Source organism: Phalaenopsis equestris, unplaced genomic scaffold (assembly GCF_001263595.1).
Source record: "Phalaenopsis equestris unplaced genomic scaffold, ASM126359v1 Scaffold000741, whole genome shotgun sequence".
Classification (NCBI taxonomy): domain Eukaryota; kingdom Viridiplantae; phylum Streptophyta; class Magnoliopsida; order Asparagales; family Orchidaceae; genus Phalaenopsis; species Phalaenopsis equestris.
In genome coordinates this window covers 604,627-623,471 of record NW_018165181.1, presented here as the reverse complement: position 1 = coordinate 623,471, position 18,845 = coordinate 604,627, and the positions used below count along the sequence as shown (strand labels likewise).

Genomic DNA, 18,845 nt, shown 5'->3' with positions numbered 1-18,845 from the left:
CTTCTACTTACCTTTAATAACCAAGTCATCCATATAGCATTCAGCTTGCTTGTGAATGAGGTCATAAAAAAATTATCGTCAGTGCCCGCTGGCTGGTATGTTGCTTCAACATTCTTTAATCCAAAGGGCATTACCGTGTAACAATATACTTCGATCGGTGTCGAGAAAGCGGTGAGCCTTGCATGTCATCTTGATCTGATTATATCTGAATGATCCATCCATAAAATAGAAGATTGTGTGGATGACATGATATTTACCATTAATTCTGAGATTGGTAATGGAAACTCGTCATTCGGGCATGCCTTGTTTAAATCTTTGAAGTCAACACAGAACTGGATCTGAGCAGTCTTCTTATCGATTGACACCACATTGGCTATCATTTGCGCCTTCGAGATAGACTTCATCTGATTCATTAGTAACAATCAAACAAAATTTAATATCGTCGATTGGTCCTACTGTGTCGAATCCAACACCTTCTTTCGAGTTAAAAGTTAATTTTTATTGTTCCATAGTTTTTAAAAAAGGTTTAACTAGTATTTAACAACTGTTTATGCATAAAACCACGTTGAGCAAGTTATTGATTACACGCGGAGTACCATTCAAAAGTTAATTCCATTAATTTAGCAAAAGTATCTTATTCTAGTTTTACATCAACCTTGAAACTAGAAGAAGAGAAACCACAGTGGAATCTTATCGGCGTCGCGCCCACACTTTGTGCTTCCTTGACCACCAAACCCTCAGCCTTGTGAGGTTGAATTGGGCTTAGGGTTATGACTTATATATAGTGATTGATTTTATCATACATTGACTCATCTTCACTTTTCTATTCATTATCTGAAGAGATGATGAATCTAGATTTCCTTCGATTTATCGTGATTGCATTCTTCTCTATCTTTTCTTCCTCGGAGCTATCTTCCAAGCTAATGCTGATGATGGGATCCTTCCACTCAACAAACTTGTTATCCCTTCTCGCCCTCGTCCCCGATCTTGACCTCAGATGTGAGTCCTGGAAAGGCTTCCACCATCTCACTGTATAGGGGTAGTGGGAGATTGTTGAACTGGAATCAAGTGGTCCTGCTTTTGTAATCCTCTTGGGTCTTCGACTTTATTTAGCATGGTGTCTCTAGAGATGATTATTTTCTTTGAGGGAGCATAATAGGCAGCATCTCCATGAATGCCCATCTCATATATTAAGAACGGCTGTAGATCTCCCTGTATGCAACATTCTTGCCCATCTTCATAGTACTTTTTTTTTTCTTTTTTGGCAACAGTTCACCATTTACTCATACACAAATTTAAGAAATTAGCTCATTAGGATGTCAAGTTCCTTATGTGTGGCTTGTTATCTTAGTATGACAGGCGAGTTTGTGAGTTGACCTTATAATGTATACACTATTGCTTGCGAAAGGATAATAGATCTTGTTGTAGATAGAATATCCTTTGCTTGGAGAATCTTTGGCTCTCCTATATGTCACACTTCCTTGGGAACTTTCTAGTTATTCCTATAAGATTTTGTTGTCTAGGAGCCTCCAAGATTCTGATTGAGTAGTTCATGTCCCATTAACTTAATATATTTACCTTCTTTACAACTTTGATTGGTAGGTGTGAGAATTCAGTCGGTTCAAATGGGTCGGTTTTAAAATTAGCCAAACTGATTATAACCAAGATCTATTATCAAGAAAACCAAAACGATCAAAATTTAGATAAAACTGAATCGATTGAACCAAAATTTATTTCTGTTTAAATAATTATGAAAAATTAAAAAAAATTAATAGTTCATTGAAATTTGGCTAAGAACAAGCATTACAAATCACATATCTTATTCACATAATATTGATTTAATTACATTCTCTATTTATTTCAATTAAATATTACATACATATAATTAATTTTTAATTTTCTTAGTTTATTCCACATGAAATTAAAATATAATAAATTTTTTTGAAAAAAATCATTTTTTTCGGTTTGTTCAGTTGAATGAAAATTAAAATCAAACCACCAAATATTAAAGTTTTAAAAACTGAAAATCAAAATCCAATTATGAAACCAAACCGAACCAACTAAACTTGATAGGTTTGGTTTGGTATTTCGGTTTTGACCAAATAATGCACATTTTAATCTTCTAAGTTCTTACATTAATTCTGCCAACGGACTCATGGTCATTTGATGAATGATAGGATTTATCGAGTAAGGAAGTTTTAAGATACTTAGCTTTCTATATATTATGTTTATATGTGTTCTAGAATTAAGAACCTTCAACTTATCTTTGCTTTTTGTTCTTCATCAGAACATTAGATTGGCCCAAGATCTCCACCAAAGAATGTTTTCTCACTCCTCCCACTCAAACTTTCTAAATGCGATACAATTGATAGTGTGTTGCAAACACATAATGTGATTTTGCTTAAAAAAAATTATAAACAACCATGTACTTTTCTCTGAAAACTGTAGAATATCTCTTAATTAGATGGGTCAACAAGCCTTCTGAGATTTTGGATATGATGAGCTTTTTTTCGTAGGACCTATCAGATGGTTAAACACTCGTCAATTATAAAAATATTTATAAAACATGTTAGGTAATATGAAGGGGTGAATTATTTATTTATTTATTTGTATTCTTTCTTTGGAAATGTTGTATCCTTATAAGATCTTTTGATTTATTGGAATACCGAGAAGTTGGGTTTTCTAATTTCTGATAATAAGGAGAATAAACATACTTTATATTATTATTTTTGTTACTTTTAGTATCTTATCCTTTTTTATATGAAAAAAGTTTTTAACTTCATTAAATTATTTTATTTTCTTTTCATATTAACATGTTATCTCTACTCCTTTGTGTGCCTCCAAATTGAACATTTTTTATGATTTATTGTCTCACCTTTGGACGAGTTTCCCGAGCCCTACATGAGAAGTATTTGTTATTTGTGAGAGGGTTGTCCTCCATCTCCATGTGAAAATGCAAGAGATGAGTATACCATTATTTACATTCCCTTATTTATGTTTGCCTGATCTAAGTATCAGGGGTGTCAATTCGGGTTAGCGGGTCGGTTCAGATCTGACCCAAAAAATGACCTGACCTGAATATGATAAACACGAACCCGACCCGAATAATAAATGAGAGAAAAAAATAAAAACGGAGCTCGAACTGAACTCGAGCTTGACCCGTCAATCCGAACCCAACCCGAATAATAAACGGGTTGAGTTCTCTGACCTGACCGACTCCAAAAAAATTCAGGCCAACCCTAACCCGGTTTTTTTAAGTCGAGTCTTACCCCCGTTGGTGTGTCGGGTCAATTTTTGACACCCTACTAAGTATATTTTTAAGAAATTAGTTTATGAATTTGTTTTGTGGTAAGTGTCCACTTCCATAAAAAAAAAAAGAATCATCTTAGGTAAGGATCATCCCTATAGGAAGATTTTCAACTTTTCAACATGTTTTACTTTTTGGAGGGCTTTTAGTTGCTGTCATTGTTCACTACACTGATTCAAAACTTAATCATATTTACAATTATAATTTTTTTTTCTCATTCGAGAATCATTACATATATATCATAGTTATTATATATATTCTATTTTGTTATATGTGTTTGTGTTATAAATAAAAATATATTGATCGAGATTTATTAACTACTTAATCATATATAACTAATTGTTTATAAATAGGAAAATTTACATTCATAGCATGCAATTCTTATAGATTTATGTATCTCATATTTAAACTTTCATATTTACACACATAGGATTTTATCTATACATGAAAATGCAAATTTCACAATTTAAATATAGTAGTACTATTTTTTGATGTGAACAATAATTTTATGCGTGTGAATATTAAAATTTTGATATTAGAAATATAAATTCATAAAAATTGAGTGTTATAGATGTAAATTTTCCTTCGTGTGAGTGCGCGCCCGGCAGCGACAGCTTCCCTGTAGAATTTCTTGAATCGCCGCGAGGAAGCGTACGAAGGGCCATGTTTTGCCTGCGGATCCACTCGGTGGACTCAGCTCTACAGGAGGACGAAGGCCACCGTCCGCCGGCGGATCCCACAGGCAATGGAGTCTCCACGGCAACGAGCAGCAGCCGAAGCCCTAACGCCAGTTCTAGAATCAAAGTTATACGCGGAATCGTTCACCTCTACCGCAGAACCCTACCTCTATCCTCTTCCTCTTCACCTTCTCCTTCTTCGTCCTCAATTCCCCACTCCTCTTCCGACCTTCTTCCGGTTCGTCCTTACCCATTCCTTCCTCTTCCATCTGCTGGTTTTATTCCTCTCATCCGTTGCGATTGATTTCTTCAGGCCGGCCGAGGAACGCTTCTCTTCGTTCTCGCGGTCCCTAATCATCTATTGCCGGAGGATTTCATCCGATTCTGCGGCTCCTATGCTGACGGTTCAACAGGATTCCAGATCGTTAGGTATATTTTTTAGATTAGTGGGAAGGAAACGCGCGTGTGTGGGGAATGTGGTGAAAACTTACATTTTTTTATTGTTTCAGGAACGACGGGATGGAAGACCGGTACAGTGTTCTGATTAAGTTAGACGATCAGAAGAGTGCTGATGCATTCTATCTCAATCTGAATGGGTGGAGATTCTCTACAGCTGAGGTTGTTGATGACTAACCGGTTTACTATATTTTCTTCTGATGAACTGTTTATGGTTGTGAGGTTTTTAGTATTGGCGGTGAATGCAGGGGGAGATTTGCCATATTCTATTTCTAGGTTCTGTGGAGTTCACTGAGTCTACAGAGATTGCTGGTACTCCTCTGGTTGGATCCACTGAACTACCAACTTGTCCTGTCTGCATAGGTGAAGTTAATTTCTGTGAAATTTTATGGGATTACATATACGGAAGATTTACATATACACCACTCAATTCTTATGTATTTACACATCTAACACCTATACTTCAATTTTCATATGCATGCCACCTTACCAATGCACGACAACGGTGCATTTCACTTTTTAAAATTTAGACTGGTGGTATTTTTGATGTGATGTGAGAGATTTGGGGGCGCTAAATGTAAAAGGTAAAGTTAGATGTTAGAATGTAAATACATAAGGAATTGGTTGTATGTAAATGACCCAGTTTTGTGTTATGGAGAAAGGAAATTTTGGTGGTTTTATCTTTCTTTCTTCATTTTTTTGCTTTCAAAGGTTCTTTTCATGTGGCTTTTAGTTATATCATTGTTCCTTATAGACAAGGAAGTTTGATCACGATCTGTCTCAAAGCTGCTACATTTGCTTTGAAATGAGTGCAATACATTGGATATCAATCAAAATTTATATTGCACTTATTTTGAAACAAATTCAATAGATTTGAGATGCCTATTGATCTAAATATTTTCCTATATTTATCATTTAAGTTATAGAGAGCATCATGGACTTTGGAGTATGTTTTACATTTGATTGTTAATCTAATATCAACCCTTAAATTTTCTCATTTGATCTTACAATCATTGCCGGTCCCAAGCCTAGATGTGAAAAGTGGAGAGTTGCATTTGGTAGTCGACAACCAACGTAAAAATTGATCGAAAAAGTCATGACATGGATCATTTTGATAATTGTGTAAGTGCTAGGGCGTCATTTGAAAGCGATGTATTCTATGGTCTGAATACAGTGAAAAGTGTGCAAGGGTCGCTACACCGACTCCCGGATATAATGTGAAATAAACAAGCGTTCCTACATTACGGACGGATGTAGGTAAAAAAGTTTGTCCATATAAGTAATGTTAGGATATAATCTTGTAATACAAGTACTCTCACTGGTAAATTAATAGAATTAATTGATATTATGATTCATAAAAAAATCAATATCTTATGTGTTTTAGAAACTAAATGGGTAAGGAGATTGATACCTAAGGTTTTAAACTTTGGTATTCAGGTAAGAGTCGCACTAGAAATGATGTAGGTGTAATTATAGATAAGAGTTTGAAAGATAATGTTGTAAAAATTAATGAAGTTGGAGATAGAATTATAGCCCGTAAGATTATTGTTGTTAATAATTTTTTTAATGTTATAATTGCTTATGCCTTCAAGTAGGTTTAGATATAGGTTATAAAGATAAATTAGAAAAATTATGGAATAGACTAAAAAAAATATTACAAATGACACCTCTTGAAAAAGAAATTTTTATTGGAGGAGATTTAAATGGACATGTTAGTAGAGTGGTAAAAGATTTTAGAAATATTCATAGTGGCTATGATTTTGAAGTGATTAATGAAGAAGATAGAGATATTTTAGATTTTGTTTCACCGTATGATTTGGTAATTACTAATACTTTTTCAAGAAAAGAGATTAACATATTATTACTTATGAAAATAGAGCTAATAAAACACAAATTGATTATTTTCTTATGAGAAGAAAAAATTGTTGAGAATGTAAAGATTGTAAGGTTATTCAAAGTGAGGATTTAAGTACTCAACATCGATTATTAGTTCTAAATTTTAAGATGAAGATTTGTAAAATAAAAATACTATGAATCATTGTCATAGAATTAGATGGGGGTATCTTAAAGTCATAAATAAATTATTTTTATGGCTGAAATTCATGATTTCAAAATTTGGGATGTTCATGAAGAAACAAATTTTATGTGGGATAAAATAACAAACACTATTAAACAAGTGACAAAATTTGTACTTGGAGAATAAAAAAAAGTTTCTATAAATAAAAATAGTTGGTGATAGAATAATAAAAGATAAAATATCATAGTTATGTTATAAAAAATGTTTTAAATATAAAAGCTTTGAAAACTAGGAAAAATATCAAACGGCCCGGTTGTCTAAGAGAACAATCTGTGACGCTAAAACTTTTGTTTTTAGTGATCTTTATAATATATTAGATACTAAAGTGTGTGAAAAATATATGTATAAACTAGCCAAACAAAGAGAAAAGAAAAGTAAAGATTTAACTTAAGTGTCTTAAAGATGAAAACCAAAAAGTGCTTTTCTTAAAAGTGCTTTTCTTAGAAAAAGTTGCTTTTCTTAGAAAAAGTTATTCAAAATAAGTGGGTGAGTTATTTTGATAATTTTCTTAATAAAGTTTCGGAAAATACAATCATCTTAATATTGTTAATAATAATAAAATGTTTCATTTTTACCGTTGTATTAGTAAAAAAGGAGTTGAGGAGTCTTTAATGAAAACTAATGGTGCAATGTCTGTAGGACCTGATGATATCCCAAATGAAGTATATTTAGGAGATTTGACAGTTTCTTGGCTTACTAAACTCTTTAATATTATTTTAAAACTCTTTAATATTATTTTACTCTTTAATATTATTTTAAAAAACTAAAAAGATGTTTGAGGAGTGGAGGAAGAGTATTTTGACCCCCATTTTTTAGAATAAAGGGGATGCACAAACGTGTGCAAATTATGGAGGAATTAAGTTGACGTGTCATACTTTTAAAATATGGGTGATGTTAATTGAACTTAGGTTAAGACATATTACAAAGATTTTTCATAATCAATTTGGATTTTTGTCGGGCAGGTCTACTATGGAAGCTATACATTTATTGATGGAGAAGTTCAGAGATATTACGGAGGATCTAAATATGATTTTTATTGATTATTGATTTAGTATTGATTTAGAAAAAAAGCTTACAATAAGGTTCCAAGAGATATCCTTTGGAAAGTTCTTGAGAAGAAAGGTGTTGATATGACTTATATTCAAGTCATACAAGTGTTGTTACTTGTTTTCAAATAGGAGGATTGACCAAATATTTTCCGATTTCCGTTGGTTTGCATCAGGGATCGACTTTAAGCCCATATCCTTTTGCTTTAGTTATCGATGGTCTTACTGGACACTTACAGGAGTATGTACCTAATTAGGATCAACCATTAAAACTACTGAAATTGTAATGCTGATTTAATATATCTGATTGAGAGGCTGTTAAATATATATGATTTAACATATCCTGATTGAAGCATTTGACTCGAAATACTACTAATCAATTTTATATATACATACATATATATTGATCTTTGATGAGTAAAATTTTTAAAAAATTTAATTGACTACAAGACTATAAAGATTTATAATCAATTAAAAGTAATAAATTATTAAATCAGATTCAAATAATGTTTTAAATCTTATCCCAATTTTTAACATCATATCACTACGTGATTAGGGTTGTCAAAACAACTCTTTGTCCGTGAATGGCTCGTGTTCGGCTCGTTAAGCAAACGAGCCGAATACGAACACACTTTTTGAGCTCGAAATATAAACGAGCCGAACACGAGCTGAGCCTCGTATTCGGCTCGTTTACACCCCTACCTTGGTGTATGCTTTTTGTTGATGATATCCTTCTCGTGGATAAGACGAGAGAAAAAGCTCAGGAAAAACTTGTATTGTGGAGTTCTACCTTCGAGTTTAAAGTCCTTGTTTGAGGAGAACTAAAATTGAATACATAGAATGTAATTTTAGTAGTATTAGCTCTAGTGACAGAAATGTAAAAGGTGTGAACGTTTTAGATATCTCGGTTCTATTTTTCAAAGTGATGGTGATATTGATGGGGATGTTATTAGTAGAATTCAAGTTGGTTGGTTGAAGTGGAGGAATGCTTTGGGTCTATTGTGCGATAGAAAAGTACCGCTTAGACTGAAAGGAAAATTTTATAAAATGGTGGTGAGACTTGCAATGCTCTATGACACTGAATGTCGGCCTTTAAAAGAGAAGCATAAAACTAAGTTAAGTGTTGCCGAGATGAGAATGATTAGGTGGCTGAGTGACTTCACACTTAAAGACAAAATGCGAAATGAATATATTCGTGATAGGGATGGTGTTGCTCCTGTGACAGAAAAAATTAGGGAGAGCCGTCTTAGATGGTTTGGTCACATTAAAAGTTGACCATCTGATGATCCAATTAGAATAGTAGATGTTTTAGATTCGACTTATGTTATGAAAGGTAGAGGTAGACATAGGAAAACTTGGGCATGTTGTGTTAAAATGAGATTAATTTTTTAAATTTAAATTTATTAGAATTAAATGAAAAGATATGACACTAAATTGGACGCAATGGAGAAAAAAAGGTTCATGTAGCCGACCCCACTTAGTGGGATAAAGGTTTTGTTGTTGTTGTTGTTGTTGATCTCACAACCAACAATTATGGCTTTAAATAGATAAAATTCTTTTCATAATTTTCTTTGTGAAATGATAATGGGATTCACAAAAGTTTAGTTTGGACTAGAAAACATACTTGTTTTTTTATGCATTTACATATAATGCAATGTTTTAATGAAATCATTGAAACAACAATCGAGGAGTTCCTTATTTATTGCAAAAACATTTGTTGGATGACTAAATGCGGCATCTAAGGGAGAAAAAATATAAATATGGTTTATTCTGCGATCATCTTTCTTTCCTTTTTGTGGATAATTTGTTTATATCTGTTTTTATGGTTTGGTGGTTCATATTGAAATTCTTATATTGGTGTATTTTCATATATTATAGTTTCTTTGAGCTTTTATTACAATGTTCTTCGCATCTTAGTTGATATTTGTACTCACCCCATATTTAATGCTTCAGAAAGACTGGACCAAGAGATAACTGGCATCATGTCTACTACTTGTGATCATTCCTTTCAATGCTCATGCATATCAAAGTGGACCAACTCTTCTTGTTCAGTAAGGGACAGTATGGTTATTTTATTGTCTTCACCATGTATTTTGCTTGATTTGACCTATTTCAGATACCACTATTGCCCTTAATATTTAGGGGATTTTCGTACATACAACCCAAATCCTATGCATTCACATATCTAACACCTATACTTTTTTTTTAACATTTATACCACCCAAATCTGTCATTTCACATCAAAACTACCACCATATTAACTTTTGAAGTGGTGAAATACAATACACCTTTTCATGCATAGTCACCTTTTCATGCATAGTTAAGGTGGCATATGTGTACAAATTGAAGTTCAGGTGTTAGATATGTAAATGCATAGGAACTAAGTGGTGTGTTTGTAAATCTTCTTAATAAGTATCCCCTGATGTTATATTCTCTAGTTCTTTGTATAGCTTATTGTCTGATGTTTTTTGTACATTTGAGATAGTTAATCCATGGTATGATTGTAAGGGCTACTGATTATGAAGTAAGTGATGAAAGTTCTTCAAATTTCATGTGCAAATTTGCATGCACAAAACAAATTTCATGTGCAATTTTGCTTGCACAAAAATGTAAATGATTGTTGCTAATTTTAGGGATACAGGATATAATTCCTAATTGATGAAGTCATAGAAAGTGATATGAAATTGATGTTGTTTTGGGTGGTTTGTGGCTGTTGAAGTTACTTGCAATTTAAAATTAACAGTTCTCTGATAATTGAAATTCATTTCTCAATTGGGATCACGATATGCTTAAAACACCCAAATTGCTTTTATAACCATACAACGAAAGACAATTTTGTGCAGAAGAAGTTTTAGGTAGGATGTGGTATGGAATTATGGATGGCACTTGCTGTGGTCCAGAAGCTGCTGAATCAGCTTCTCGCTTTTAAAAGAGATATATTTAAGGGAAAGTTCCATACATACCACCCAATTCCTATGTATTTACATATCTAACACCTAAAATTTGTTTTTTACATTTATACATCCCAAATCTTTGCATCACATATTTAACTTTTGAAATGTGAAATACACCTTTTCATGCATAGGCAAGATGGTAGGGACTTTAAAATTGAATTTGAGGTAAAAGATAAGTGAATGCATATGATGGTAGGGACTTTAAAATTGAATTTGAGGTAAAAGATAAGTGAATGCATATGATTTGAGCGGTATGTATTTTTTATTTTATTTTTTAAATTTGGTTAGACCATGTGAAACCTTTGTAGTTCAGCAACTACAAGAATTGTTTGGCTTTTGCTTTTGTACAGAATGAGAAAAGCTTATCATTTGGGCAGTGATTTTTACTTGGGCTTTGAAATGTCAAGATGAAGGACCCTTGCTAGTTGAGTAAGAGCAGGAACGCTTGGAAAGTTCATAAAAATAGTTTTATTTTTTTCCTTTAGTAAATACAATCACAATAGCTTTTGTACAAGAAGGTGAAAACTAAGTAGAAAGATTATGAAAGGTCTCTTTCTTGCCAATCAAGAAAGAAATTTGGAAAATATAGTAATTTCTTAAGTAAGATAATCACAATTGATAATCTTTCTATTGAAGGAATAATATGGAAGTTAATGCCTGCCTGTAAAATAAAATCCATATTACTAAACATGGATTACCACACAAGTATTTTGTCAAAAAAAAAGCGAATGTAAAAGTAAATTTTTTTTCTAGTAATTTATCATTATGTGCAGATTGATCAATTAAACGTGTAAGTGAGACAGGCATGTGATGAAATGATTGTTGTATGTTTTTTTCTTCTAACTTTAGGTGTGCCAGTTTTGCCAAGAACATTCTGCAAAGCCTGTTTGCTCGTTATGCGAAACAGCAGAAAATCTTTGGATTTGTGTTATATGTGGCTTTGTTGGATGTGGAAGGTCAGCACATTGCTTTTCTATTGAGAGAAGTGTCACAATACTCATCTTACTCTTTATAGAGGGTCATTTTAGTCCCAAAATCCGTAAGTTTCAATTTAGTCCCAGAGTTTATAAGTGTTAATTTAGTCCCCATAATCTTTTAATCTGGGCTGAAATTCAGTTTCAGAATTGCAGCTTTAATTTAAAAGGTTTATGGACTAATTTAGTACTTTTGAGACAATTTTAGGCTCAATTTAAGAAGTCTAGGGACTAATTTAGCACTTTTATAGAGTATGAGACTAAAATGACCTTAAATAAACAGTCAGTAGACTATGTTTGACACTTTAGTCTTTTTTCAATCAATCAAAATGAATTCTATATATAGGAGCATCCTTGCTTTATTACCTGTTCTAACAAATTCTAGCATGATATGAATTCTATTATGTATTTACGATCATCGTTCATGTAGGTATAAAGAAGGCCATGCATTTAGACATTGGAAAGATACGCAGCACTGCTTTTCTCTTGATCTGGAAACACAGAGGGTCTGGGATTATGTCGGAGATAACTATGTACATAGAATTAATCAATCAAAGAGTGATGGTGAGTTAGTTAAGATGAAGTCCAATAATAGATCTTTTGGGGACCATTGTGAAAGCTGTGCGTTTACTGAGGACTCCGGAATTAGCGGAGCTTTGTTAAGAAGCAAAGTTGAAGCTGTAAGAGTTTAAATTCTCAACATTAGATTGGAGATTTATTTTGTTGGTTATGAGATGAATTTCTCTACTTTAATAACTTTTTTATGTCATGGTATTTGTTTTGTTTAATAGATAGTGGACGAATACAATCGCTTACTTGCCAGTCAACTTGAAAGTCAAAGAGTGGTACTCACCCTTAAATGCTTCATGATACTGCTATATTTCCTTCAACTTGCTGTCATGTATTTTTTTATTGGAAAATTCATTTACATACCATTCAATTCACGTAGAGGCGTAACCACAAAGAAAAACAGGTTCAGATGCAGTAGAGGCATGACCTAAAGGTGAGTTCAAAGGTCATAGAGACGTAACTCAACTCGGTGCTTCAGCTGCCCTAACACCTAAACTTCAATTTTTACATACATGCAACTTTAATTATGCATTAAAAGGTATATTTCACTTTGTAAAGTTTAAAATGGTGGTATTTTTGTGGTGATAGGAATTGTTTGGTATGCATGCAAGGCCCTTTTTCTTGTTACTCAGATTAGGAAATTGAACAGCATAAACATTTCAAAACTAATTAGAATGCTTTTTTCCCCGTTGATCTATTGACAGTATTATGAAACTCTACTTGAAGATGCAAAACAGAAAAGGGAGAGATATATATCTGAAGCTGTTGAAAAAGCTGTGGATTCAAAGATTCAGGACATAGAGCTTGAAATTGAAAAAGTTATAAAAGAAAAGAAAACCTTTACTGACGTATTATTCCTTTCTTTACCTTTTTATATTCTTGAAGTTGATTTTATTTAATTTTATCGAATTGTTTGCACCAACTCATAAATCGATGCCACGGTTAGGTTTCATTAATTACTTTCAAATGTCCATACTCCCAGATTAATGAAAATCTCATGAAAAGTCAAAATCATTGGCGCGAGAAGATCAAGGAAATTGAACAAAGGTACCCCAATTATTTATATATATATGTTTATCTATATTAATGATGTTTTCTATCCGGCTTCAGTGATATGTAATTGTTTGTATGCACAATAGTTTTTTGGGAAATTTACGTACAGACCACACAATTCTTATGTATTTACATTTCTAACACTTAAAGTTTGATATTTATATTTATAACACATTGCCATTATTAAACTACTTATGAAAAGGTGTATTTCACTTTTAAAAAGTTAGTAATAGTGGTATTTTTGATGTGATGTTAAAGCTTTCAGTGGTATGTATGGAAATACGGAAATTTAGGTCTTAGTAAGTTGTCTGGTATGTATGGAAATACCACTAGTTTTCTATAAATTTCTATGAACAAACATAGTCCTCAAATGGAAGATATAGCTTTTCTCTTCTCTCACCCCTTAAAATAGTTTCGTTTCACAACTATAAACTACCTTTCAACTACCTCGACAAGCTGTGGGATTCTACCACAACTTCCGGCAGACTTGCAAGCCATGAACTTATTTCTGTCCCTCAACTTTTGTGTGAAATGCTTCTATGAGAAAATATAATGAATGCTCGAAGGAGTAATAAAGGGTCAATCACCATAAAAATACCCAATTTTTTTTATTCATTTAAAAGTTAAAACAATAAGGTGCATTTACAAACATACCTATGTATTGACATATCTAACACCTAAACTTTACTTTTTATATTTATTATGCATGAACTTGATACCTACGAGTAATTTATGAAGCACTTCTATTGGACATCTAAATGAATCCGCTTATATCTTAAGTGCACATAACATTGAATCTAGATATGTTTAAAGTGGCTATTTGTTGGCTCGGAATGGTATGACTTCAGTTTTTTTTTGTAGCTAAAATTGCAAATATGAAGGTTTACTCAATCTATAGTAATATAATATAAACAATGAATCTGAGCACTTGAATTATTTGCTTATTTATCCTTGATGTTATCATTTTCATGTTATGATTTTTCTCCTCCAGCATGTCAATATCTCTCTAAATGCTTATTTCGTTATTGTAATAGAAGAGTATCATTGTAATTTACACAATTATTTTGTCATGATTGGAGATATATAATAATAAAATATTTTATTTTTACACAATTATTTTGTCATGATTGGAGATATATAATAATAAAATGTTTTATTTTTACCGTCACATTAGTAAAAAAGAAGTTGAGGAGGTTTAAAGAAAACCAAGGGTGAAAAATCAGTAGACTTGATATCCCAAATGAACTATGGAAATGTCTAGGAGTTTTGTGAGTTTCTTGGCTTACTATACTCTTTAATATTATTTTAAAAACTAAAAAGATGTTCGAAGAGTGGAGGAAGAGTATTTTGGCCTCCATTATTAAGAATAAAGGGGATGCACAAGAGTGTACAAATTGTAGAGGAATTAAATAGATGTGTAATACTTTAAAATCATGGGAAAGGGCAATTGAACATAGGTTAAGGCTTCGTTTGAAATACCAATATACCTCTGTTGCAATCCATAAAACGTCGAGCGAATGTCGATGGTTCGTTTGGTGGTTCGACGTCTCAGAAAGCGCTAACATGTTTTCTCCGTTTTCAAATTGCAACCGAGGAGCTCCGTTCCACCGTTCTAGATCGCGTTTCTTCATTTCGACGACAAAATTCTCCTCTATGCCTCTTTAGGTGTTCTCGATTGAAGCTTTTCACAATCATCTCATTTTGCGGACCTTCATTGGTTAGTGGAGCTTTTCAGATCGTTATTTTTTATGAAAGTTCTTCAATGACAAGGATGCCTCAAACGAGTTCTAAGACGTGATAGAAGGACGCCTCAAACGAGCCCTAAGACGTGATACAAAGTTTTCTCATACTCGGTTTGGATTTATGTCGTGCAAGTCTACTATGGAAGTTATACATTTATTGTGAGGTTTGATGGAGAAATACAAAGAGAATAAGAAGAATTTACATGTGTTTTTTATTGATTTAGAAAAAGCTTATGATAAGGTTCCAAGAGAAATCCTTTGGTGATTTCTAGAGAAGAAATGTGTTGATATAATTTATATTCAAGTCATTAAAGAAATGTATGCTAGTGCTGCTACTTGTGTTTGAACAGATGGAGGATTGACCAAGTATTTTCATATTTCAGTTGGATTACATCAAGGATCAACTTTATGCCCGTATCTATTTTGCTTTAGTTATGGATGCTCTTATTGGACATTTACAGGAGGATTCACCTTGGTGTATATTTTTCACTGAGGATATCCTTCTTGTGGATAAGACTAGAGAAAGAGTTTAGGGAAAAGTTGAATTGTGGAGGTCTACATTAGAGTTTAAAAGCTTTCGTTTGAGAAGATCTAGAACTGAATATATGGAATGTAATTTTAGTAGTAGTAGCTCTAGTGGCAGAGTTGTAGCTATGAGTGATCAAATCATTAGAAGGTGTGATCGTTTTAGAAAATCAAGTCTATTTTCAAAGTTATGGTGATATAGATAGGGATGCTATGGAATTAGTAGAATTCAAGTTGGTTGGTTGAAGTGGAGGAAGACATCTGACCTATTTATGATAGAAAAGTACCACTTGGATTAAGAAAAATTTTATAAGATAGCGGTGAGACCTGCAATGCTTTATGATGCAAAATGTTGGCATTTAAAAGAGAAGCATAAAATAGAGTCAAGTGTTGCTGAGATGAGAATGCTTAGGTAGATGAGTGGCCTGACACTTAGAGAGAAACTGTGAAATGAATAGATTCATGATTGGGTTGGTGTAGCGCCAGCGGCGGACAAGATTTAAGAAAGTCGTCTTAGATCATTTGGTCACATTAAACGCCGACTATCTGATGATCTCGTTAGGAGAGTAGATGTTTTAGGATTGACTTATGTTAAGAAAAACAGAGACATATCTAAAAAGACTCGGACATTGTATAAAAAATGATCTTATTCTATTAGAATTAAATGAAAATTTAACACTCAATAGGATGTAACGGAAAAAAATGATCATGCAACCAAACCCATTTAGTGGGATAAAGGCTTGTTGTTGTAGTTGTAGAGATAGATTCTTTAAGAGGTCTTCTCTTAACAATATATTTACTATAAGAGGTTGGTAAGAGCACTTGAGTAGCAAATCTTCACCCTCAACATAAATCTTTACTTAATTATCCATTGTCCTTAAATAGTGAAATAAAAGTTATTATGGACTCATTTGGTTGCTTGAAGTTAGAAAGTTAAGAGTTATTTATTGTAAAATGATAGATTTTGTTAATCTATCATTTGCTCAAGTGTAGTTAGGCACCAACAGTAATTTAATACTCTATAAACCTTCTCAAAGAGATGCTTTGACTTTCACAGTACAAATCTATCTTGATTTTATTTTCTTCACTCATAGTTTCGAGCATATTTGAATGCTCTGCATGATTAAGCATGACACCAGTTGTCAGGAAAAAATAGCTTTTATGTGAAAATTTTATCATGAGCAAATATAATTGATGTACAAAGTAAAAATAAAGAAACAAGAAACTATGAAAAATCATAAGTTTTATGTTTTTTAACTATAACAATATTCTACATTCACATGAGAAGATAAATGATCCAATTTACAAAGTAGTGTACTATAAAATAGGGCACAAAAAATGCTCCTGATAAACTGAAGTGAATAAAACTTTTGGAAGACGGTTTGGTTGTAAGTTTTAGCGAGCATGATACTTTTTAACCCTCATAGATCCTAATATCATCTTAAATCACAATGTGCACCAATTTTAGGCTAAATATCTAATTTAGTAAATCTCCATAGAAGTAGGATTTAAGAAGTTTATACCACTTTTCATTACAATACCTTAAAATTTAAAGAAATTTTCTACATACTTTACTTGGATTTAATCAGATTTAGCATTTATCATGCCAAATTTTTGCCAGAATTTAATTCCTCTTAGGATTTAATAAACTGAAGTGAATAAAACTTTTGGAAGACGGTTTGGTTGTAAGTTTTAGCGAGCATGATACTTTTTAACCCTCATAGATCCTAATATCATCTTAAATCACAATGTGCACCAATTTTAGGCTAAATATCTAATTTAGTAAATCTCCATAGAAGTAGGATTTAAGAAGTTTATACCACTTTTCATTACAATACCTTAAAATTTAAAGAAATTTTCTACATACTTTACTTGGATTTAATCAGATTTAGCATTTATCATGCCAAATTTTTGCCAGAATTTAATTCCTCTTAGGATTTACTAAATCTAAAGTTTCAAGGTTTAGTTAATCCTTCTTGTTCCCAAAAGAAAAATTTTGCCTTGAGAGAGAAGGATGGCATGAATTGGAAAAAAATAAGGGGAAATTACATGTAGACCACCCGAAACTTGCTATTTACAAATCTGGTCTTTCATTTATTTTTCAATTTCTATCTCAAATATCAAAATTCATGACAAAATTCCTACCCATATTTTTCATTTTTATCAAATTCTGAATCATTTAACCGTTGCATGTGTAAATACATTAATTTGATAGTTCAAAAAAATCACTTTGTAAATATCATTGTTTCGGGTGGCCTGTACGTAATCACCCCAAAAAATAAATAAATTTGAGGTATTCCCTTCATTTTTGTTTTTCCCCTGATAATCAATGAGTTGAAATTTCGCTATATTTGCTTGTACTAATCTTTCATCTTCAATTATATTGTTCACTTGCCATTACAGGGAGAGAGAAACACTCAGATTGAAGGATCTGAAGATTCATGAACTGGAAGAAGAGGTGATCAATCCATCTATACTCTGCAGATCAGCAGAAGCTTTCTATTTTTTCATAATTCCATTTTTTTTTTTGGGGCATTTACAAACATACCACCCAATTCCTATATATTTACATATTTAAGACGTGAACTTTGTTTTTTTATATTTGTGTCAACCAAATCTTTCATATAACATAAGAAAATACAATCATTTCAACCTCCAGAAGTGAAGCACATCTTTTTTATGCATAGATAAGGTGGTATGATATGTATGTAAACATCATTGAAGTTTACGTTTTAGATAACATAAATACATAAGAATAGAATGGTGCATTTGTAAATCTTTCTTATATTTTATAATTACAGATCAGAGACTTCTCCGTTTTCATTGAGGCCCAGAAAACACTTAATGTCGGAGGAGATACTGATGACATAAGAGGGGGCACATTATTGCCAGTCCCATCACCACCTCCAGTTTCCTCCCCCAGATCCAGAAAATCTTCAAGGTTTACCAGAAAAAGAACTTAGATTTACATCTGAAATTTACATATCAGGTAACTTGATTAATTAGTTATTTATTTATATAGCATATGTCATTCTAGTCTAGTTAATGTTAGTGGTATTTTTGAGATTTATGTATTAGGTTTGTAAATAATTTAGAAATATTTGGCATGATGCAAATCTACTTTTACAAAATAATAGAAAAAATATAGCTTTTTTTTTTTCATTTACAAATAGTCTTATCTTTGTTAGTAGAGATACTGTGATGTGGAATTGATGTGAACACATAATTGTATACTGATCTTATATTTTAAGGAAGAGTAACATGTGTATCGCTCAATTCAATTGTATTTACATATTTAATACCTTAACTTCAATTTTTACAATTTTCGCGTTATCTATACATAAAGAGGTGTATTTATGCCACTTTTTAGAAGTTAAAATGATAATTTATACTCGTGTTCGACTTGTGAGACATGTTAAAACGTAGAAATTGAGTGATATATATAGGGCTGTATGCGAGGCGAG

The 18,845-nt window shown here is 32.3% G+C and overlaps 1 protein-coding gene across 2 annotated transcripts; it reads left to right on the top strand.

Annotated features, from left to right (window-relative positions):
• The first annotated feature begins 3,899 nt into the window (after positions 1-3,899).
• On the top strand, positions 3,900-18,505 carry LOC110030617 (BRCA1-associated protein). Of its 2 annotated transcripts, none has more exons than XM_020733412.1 (12): positions 3,900-4,222; positions 4,298-4,413; positions 4,494-4,602; positions 4,689-4,803; positions 9,517-9,614; positions 11,367-11,473; positions 11,922-12,171; positions 12,283-12,336; positions 12,766-12,909; positions 13,044-13,108; positions 17,785-17,839; positions 18,183-18,505. In XM_020733412.1, exons 1-12 carry the CDS (start codon positions 3,971-3,973, stop codon positions 18,342-18,344), a joined length of 1,527 nt encoding a protein of 508 aa, XP_020589071.1. In that variant the 5' UTR covers positions 3,900-3,970; the 3' UTR covers positions 18,345-18,505. The 2 variants fall into 2 exon arrangements, with proteins under 2 accessions (XP_020589071.1, XP_020589072.1); XM_020733413.1 differs by having other exon boundaries at positions 17,768-17,839; positions 18,183-18,272.
• Positions 18,506-18,845: the final 340 nt, after the last annotated feature.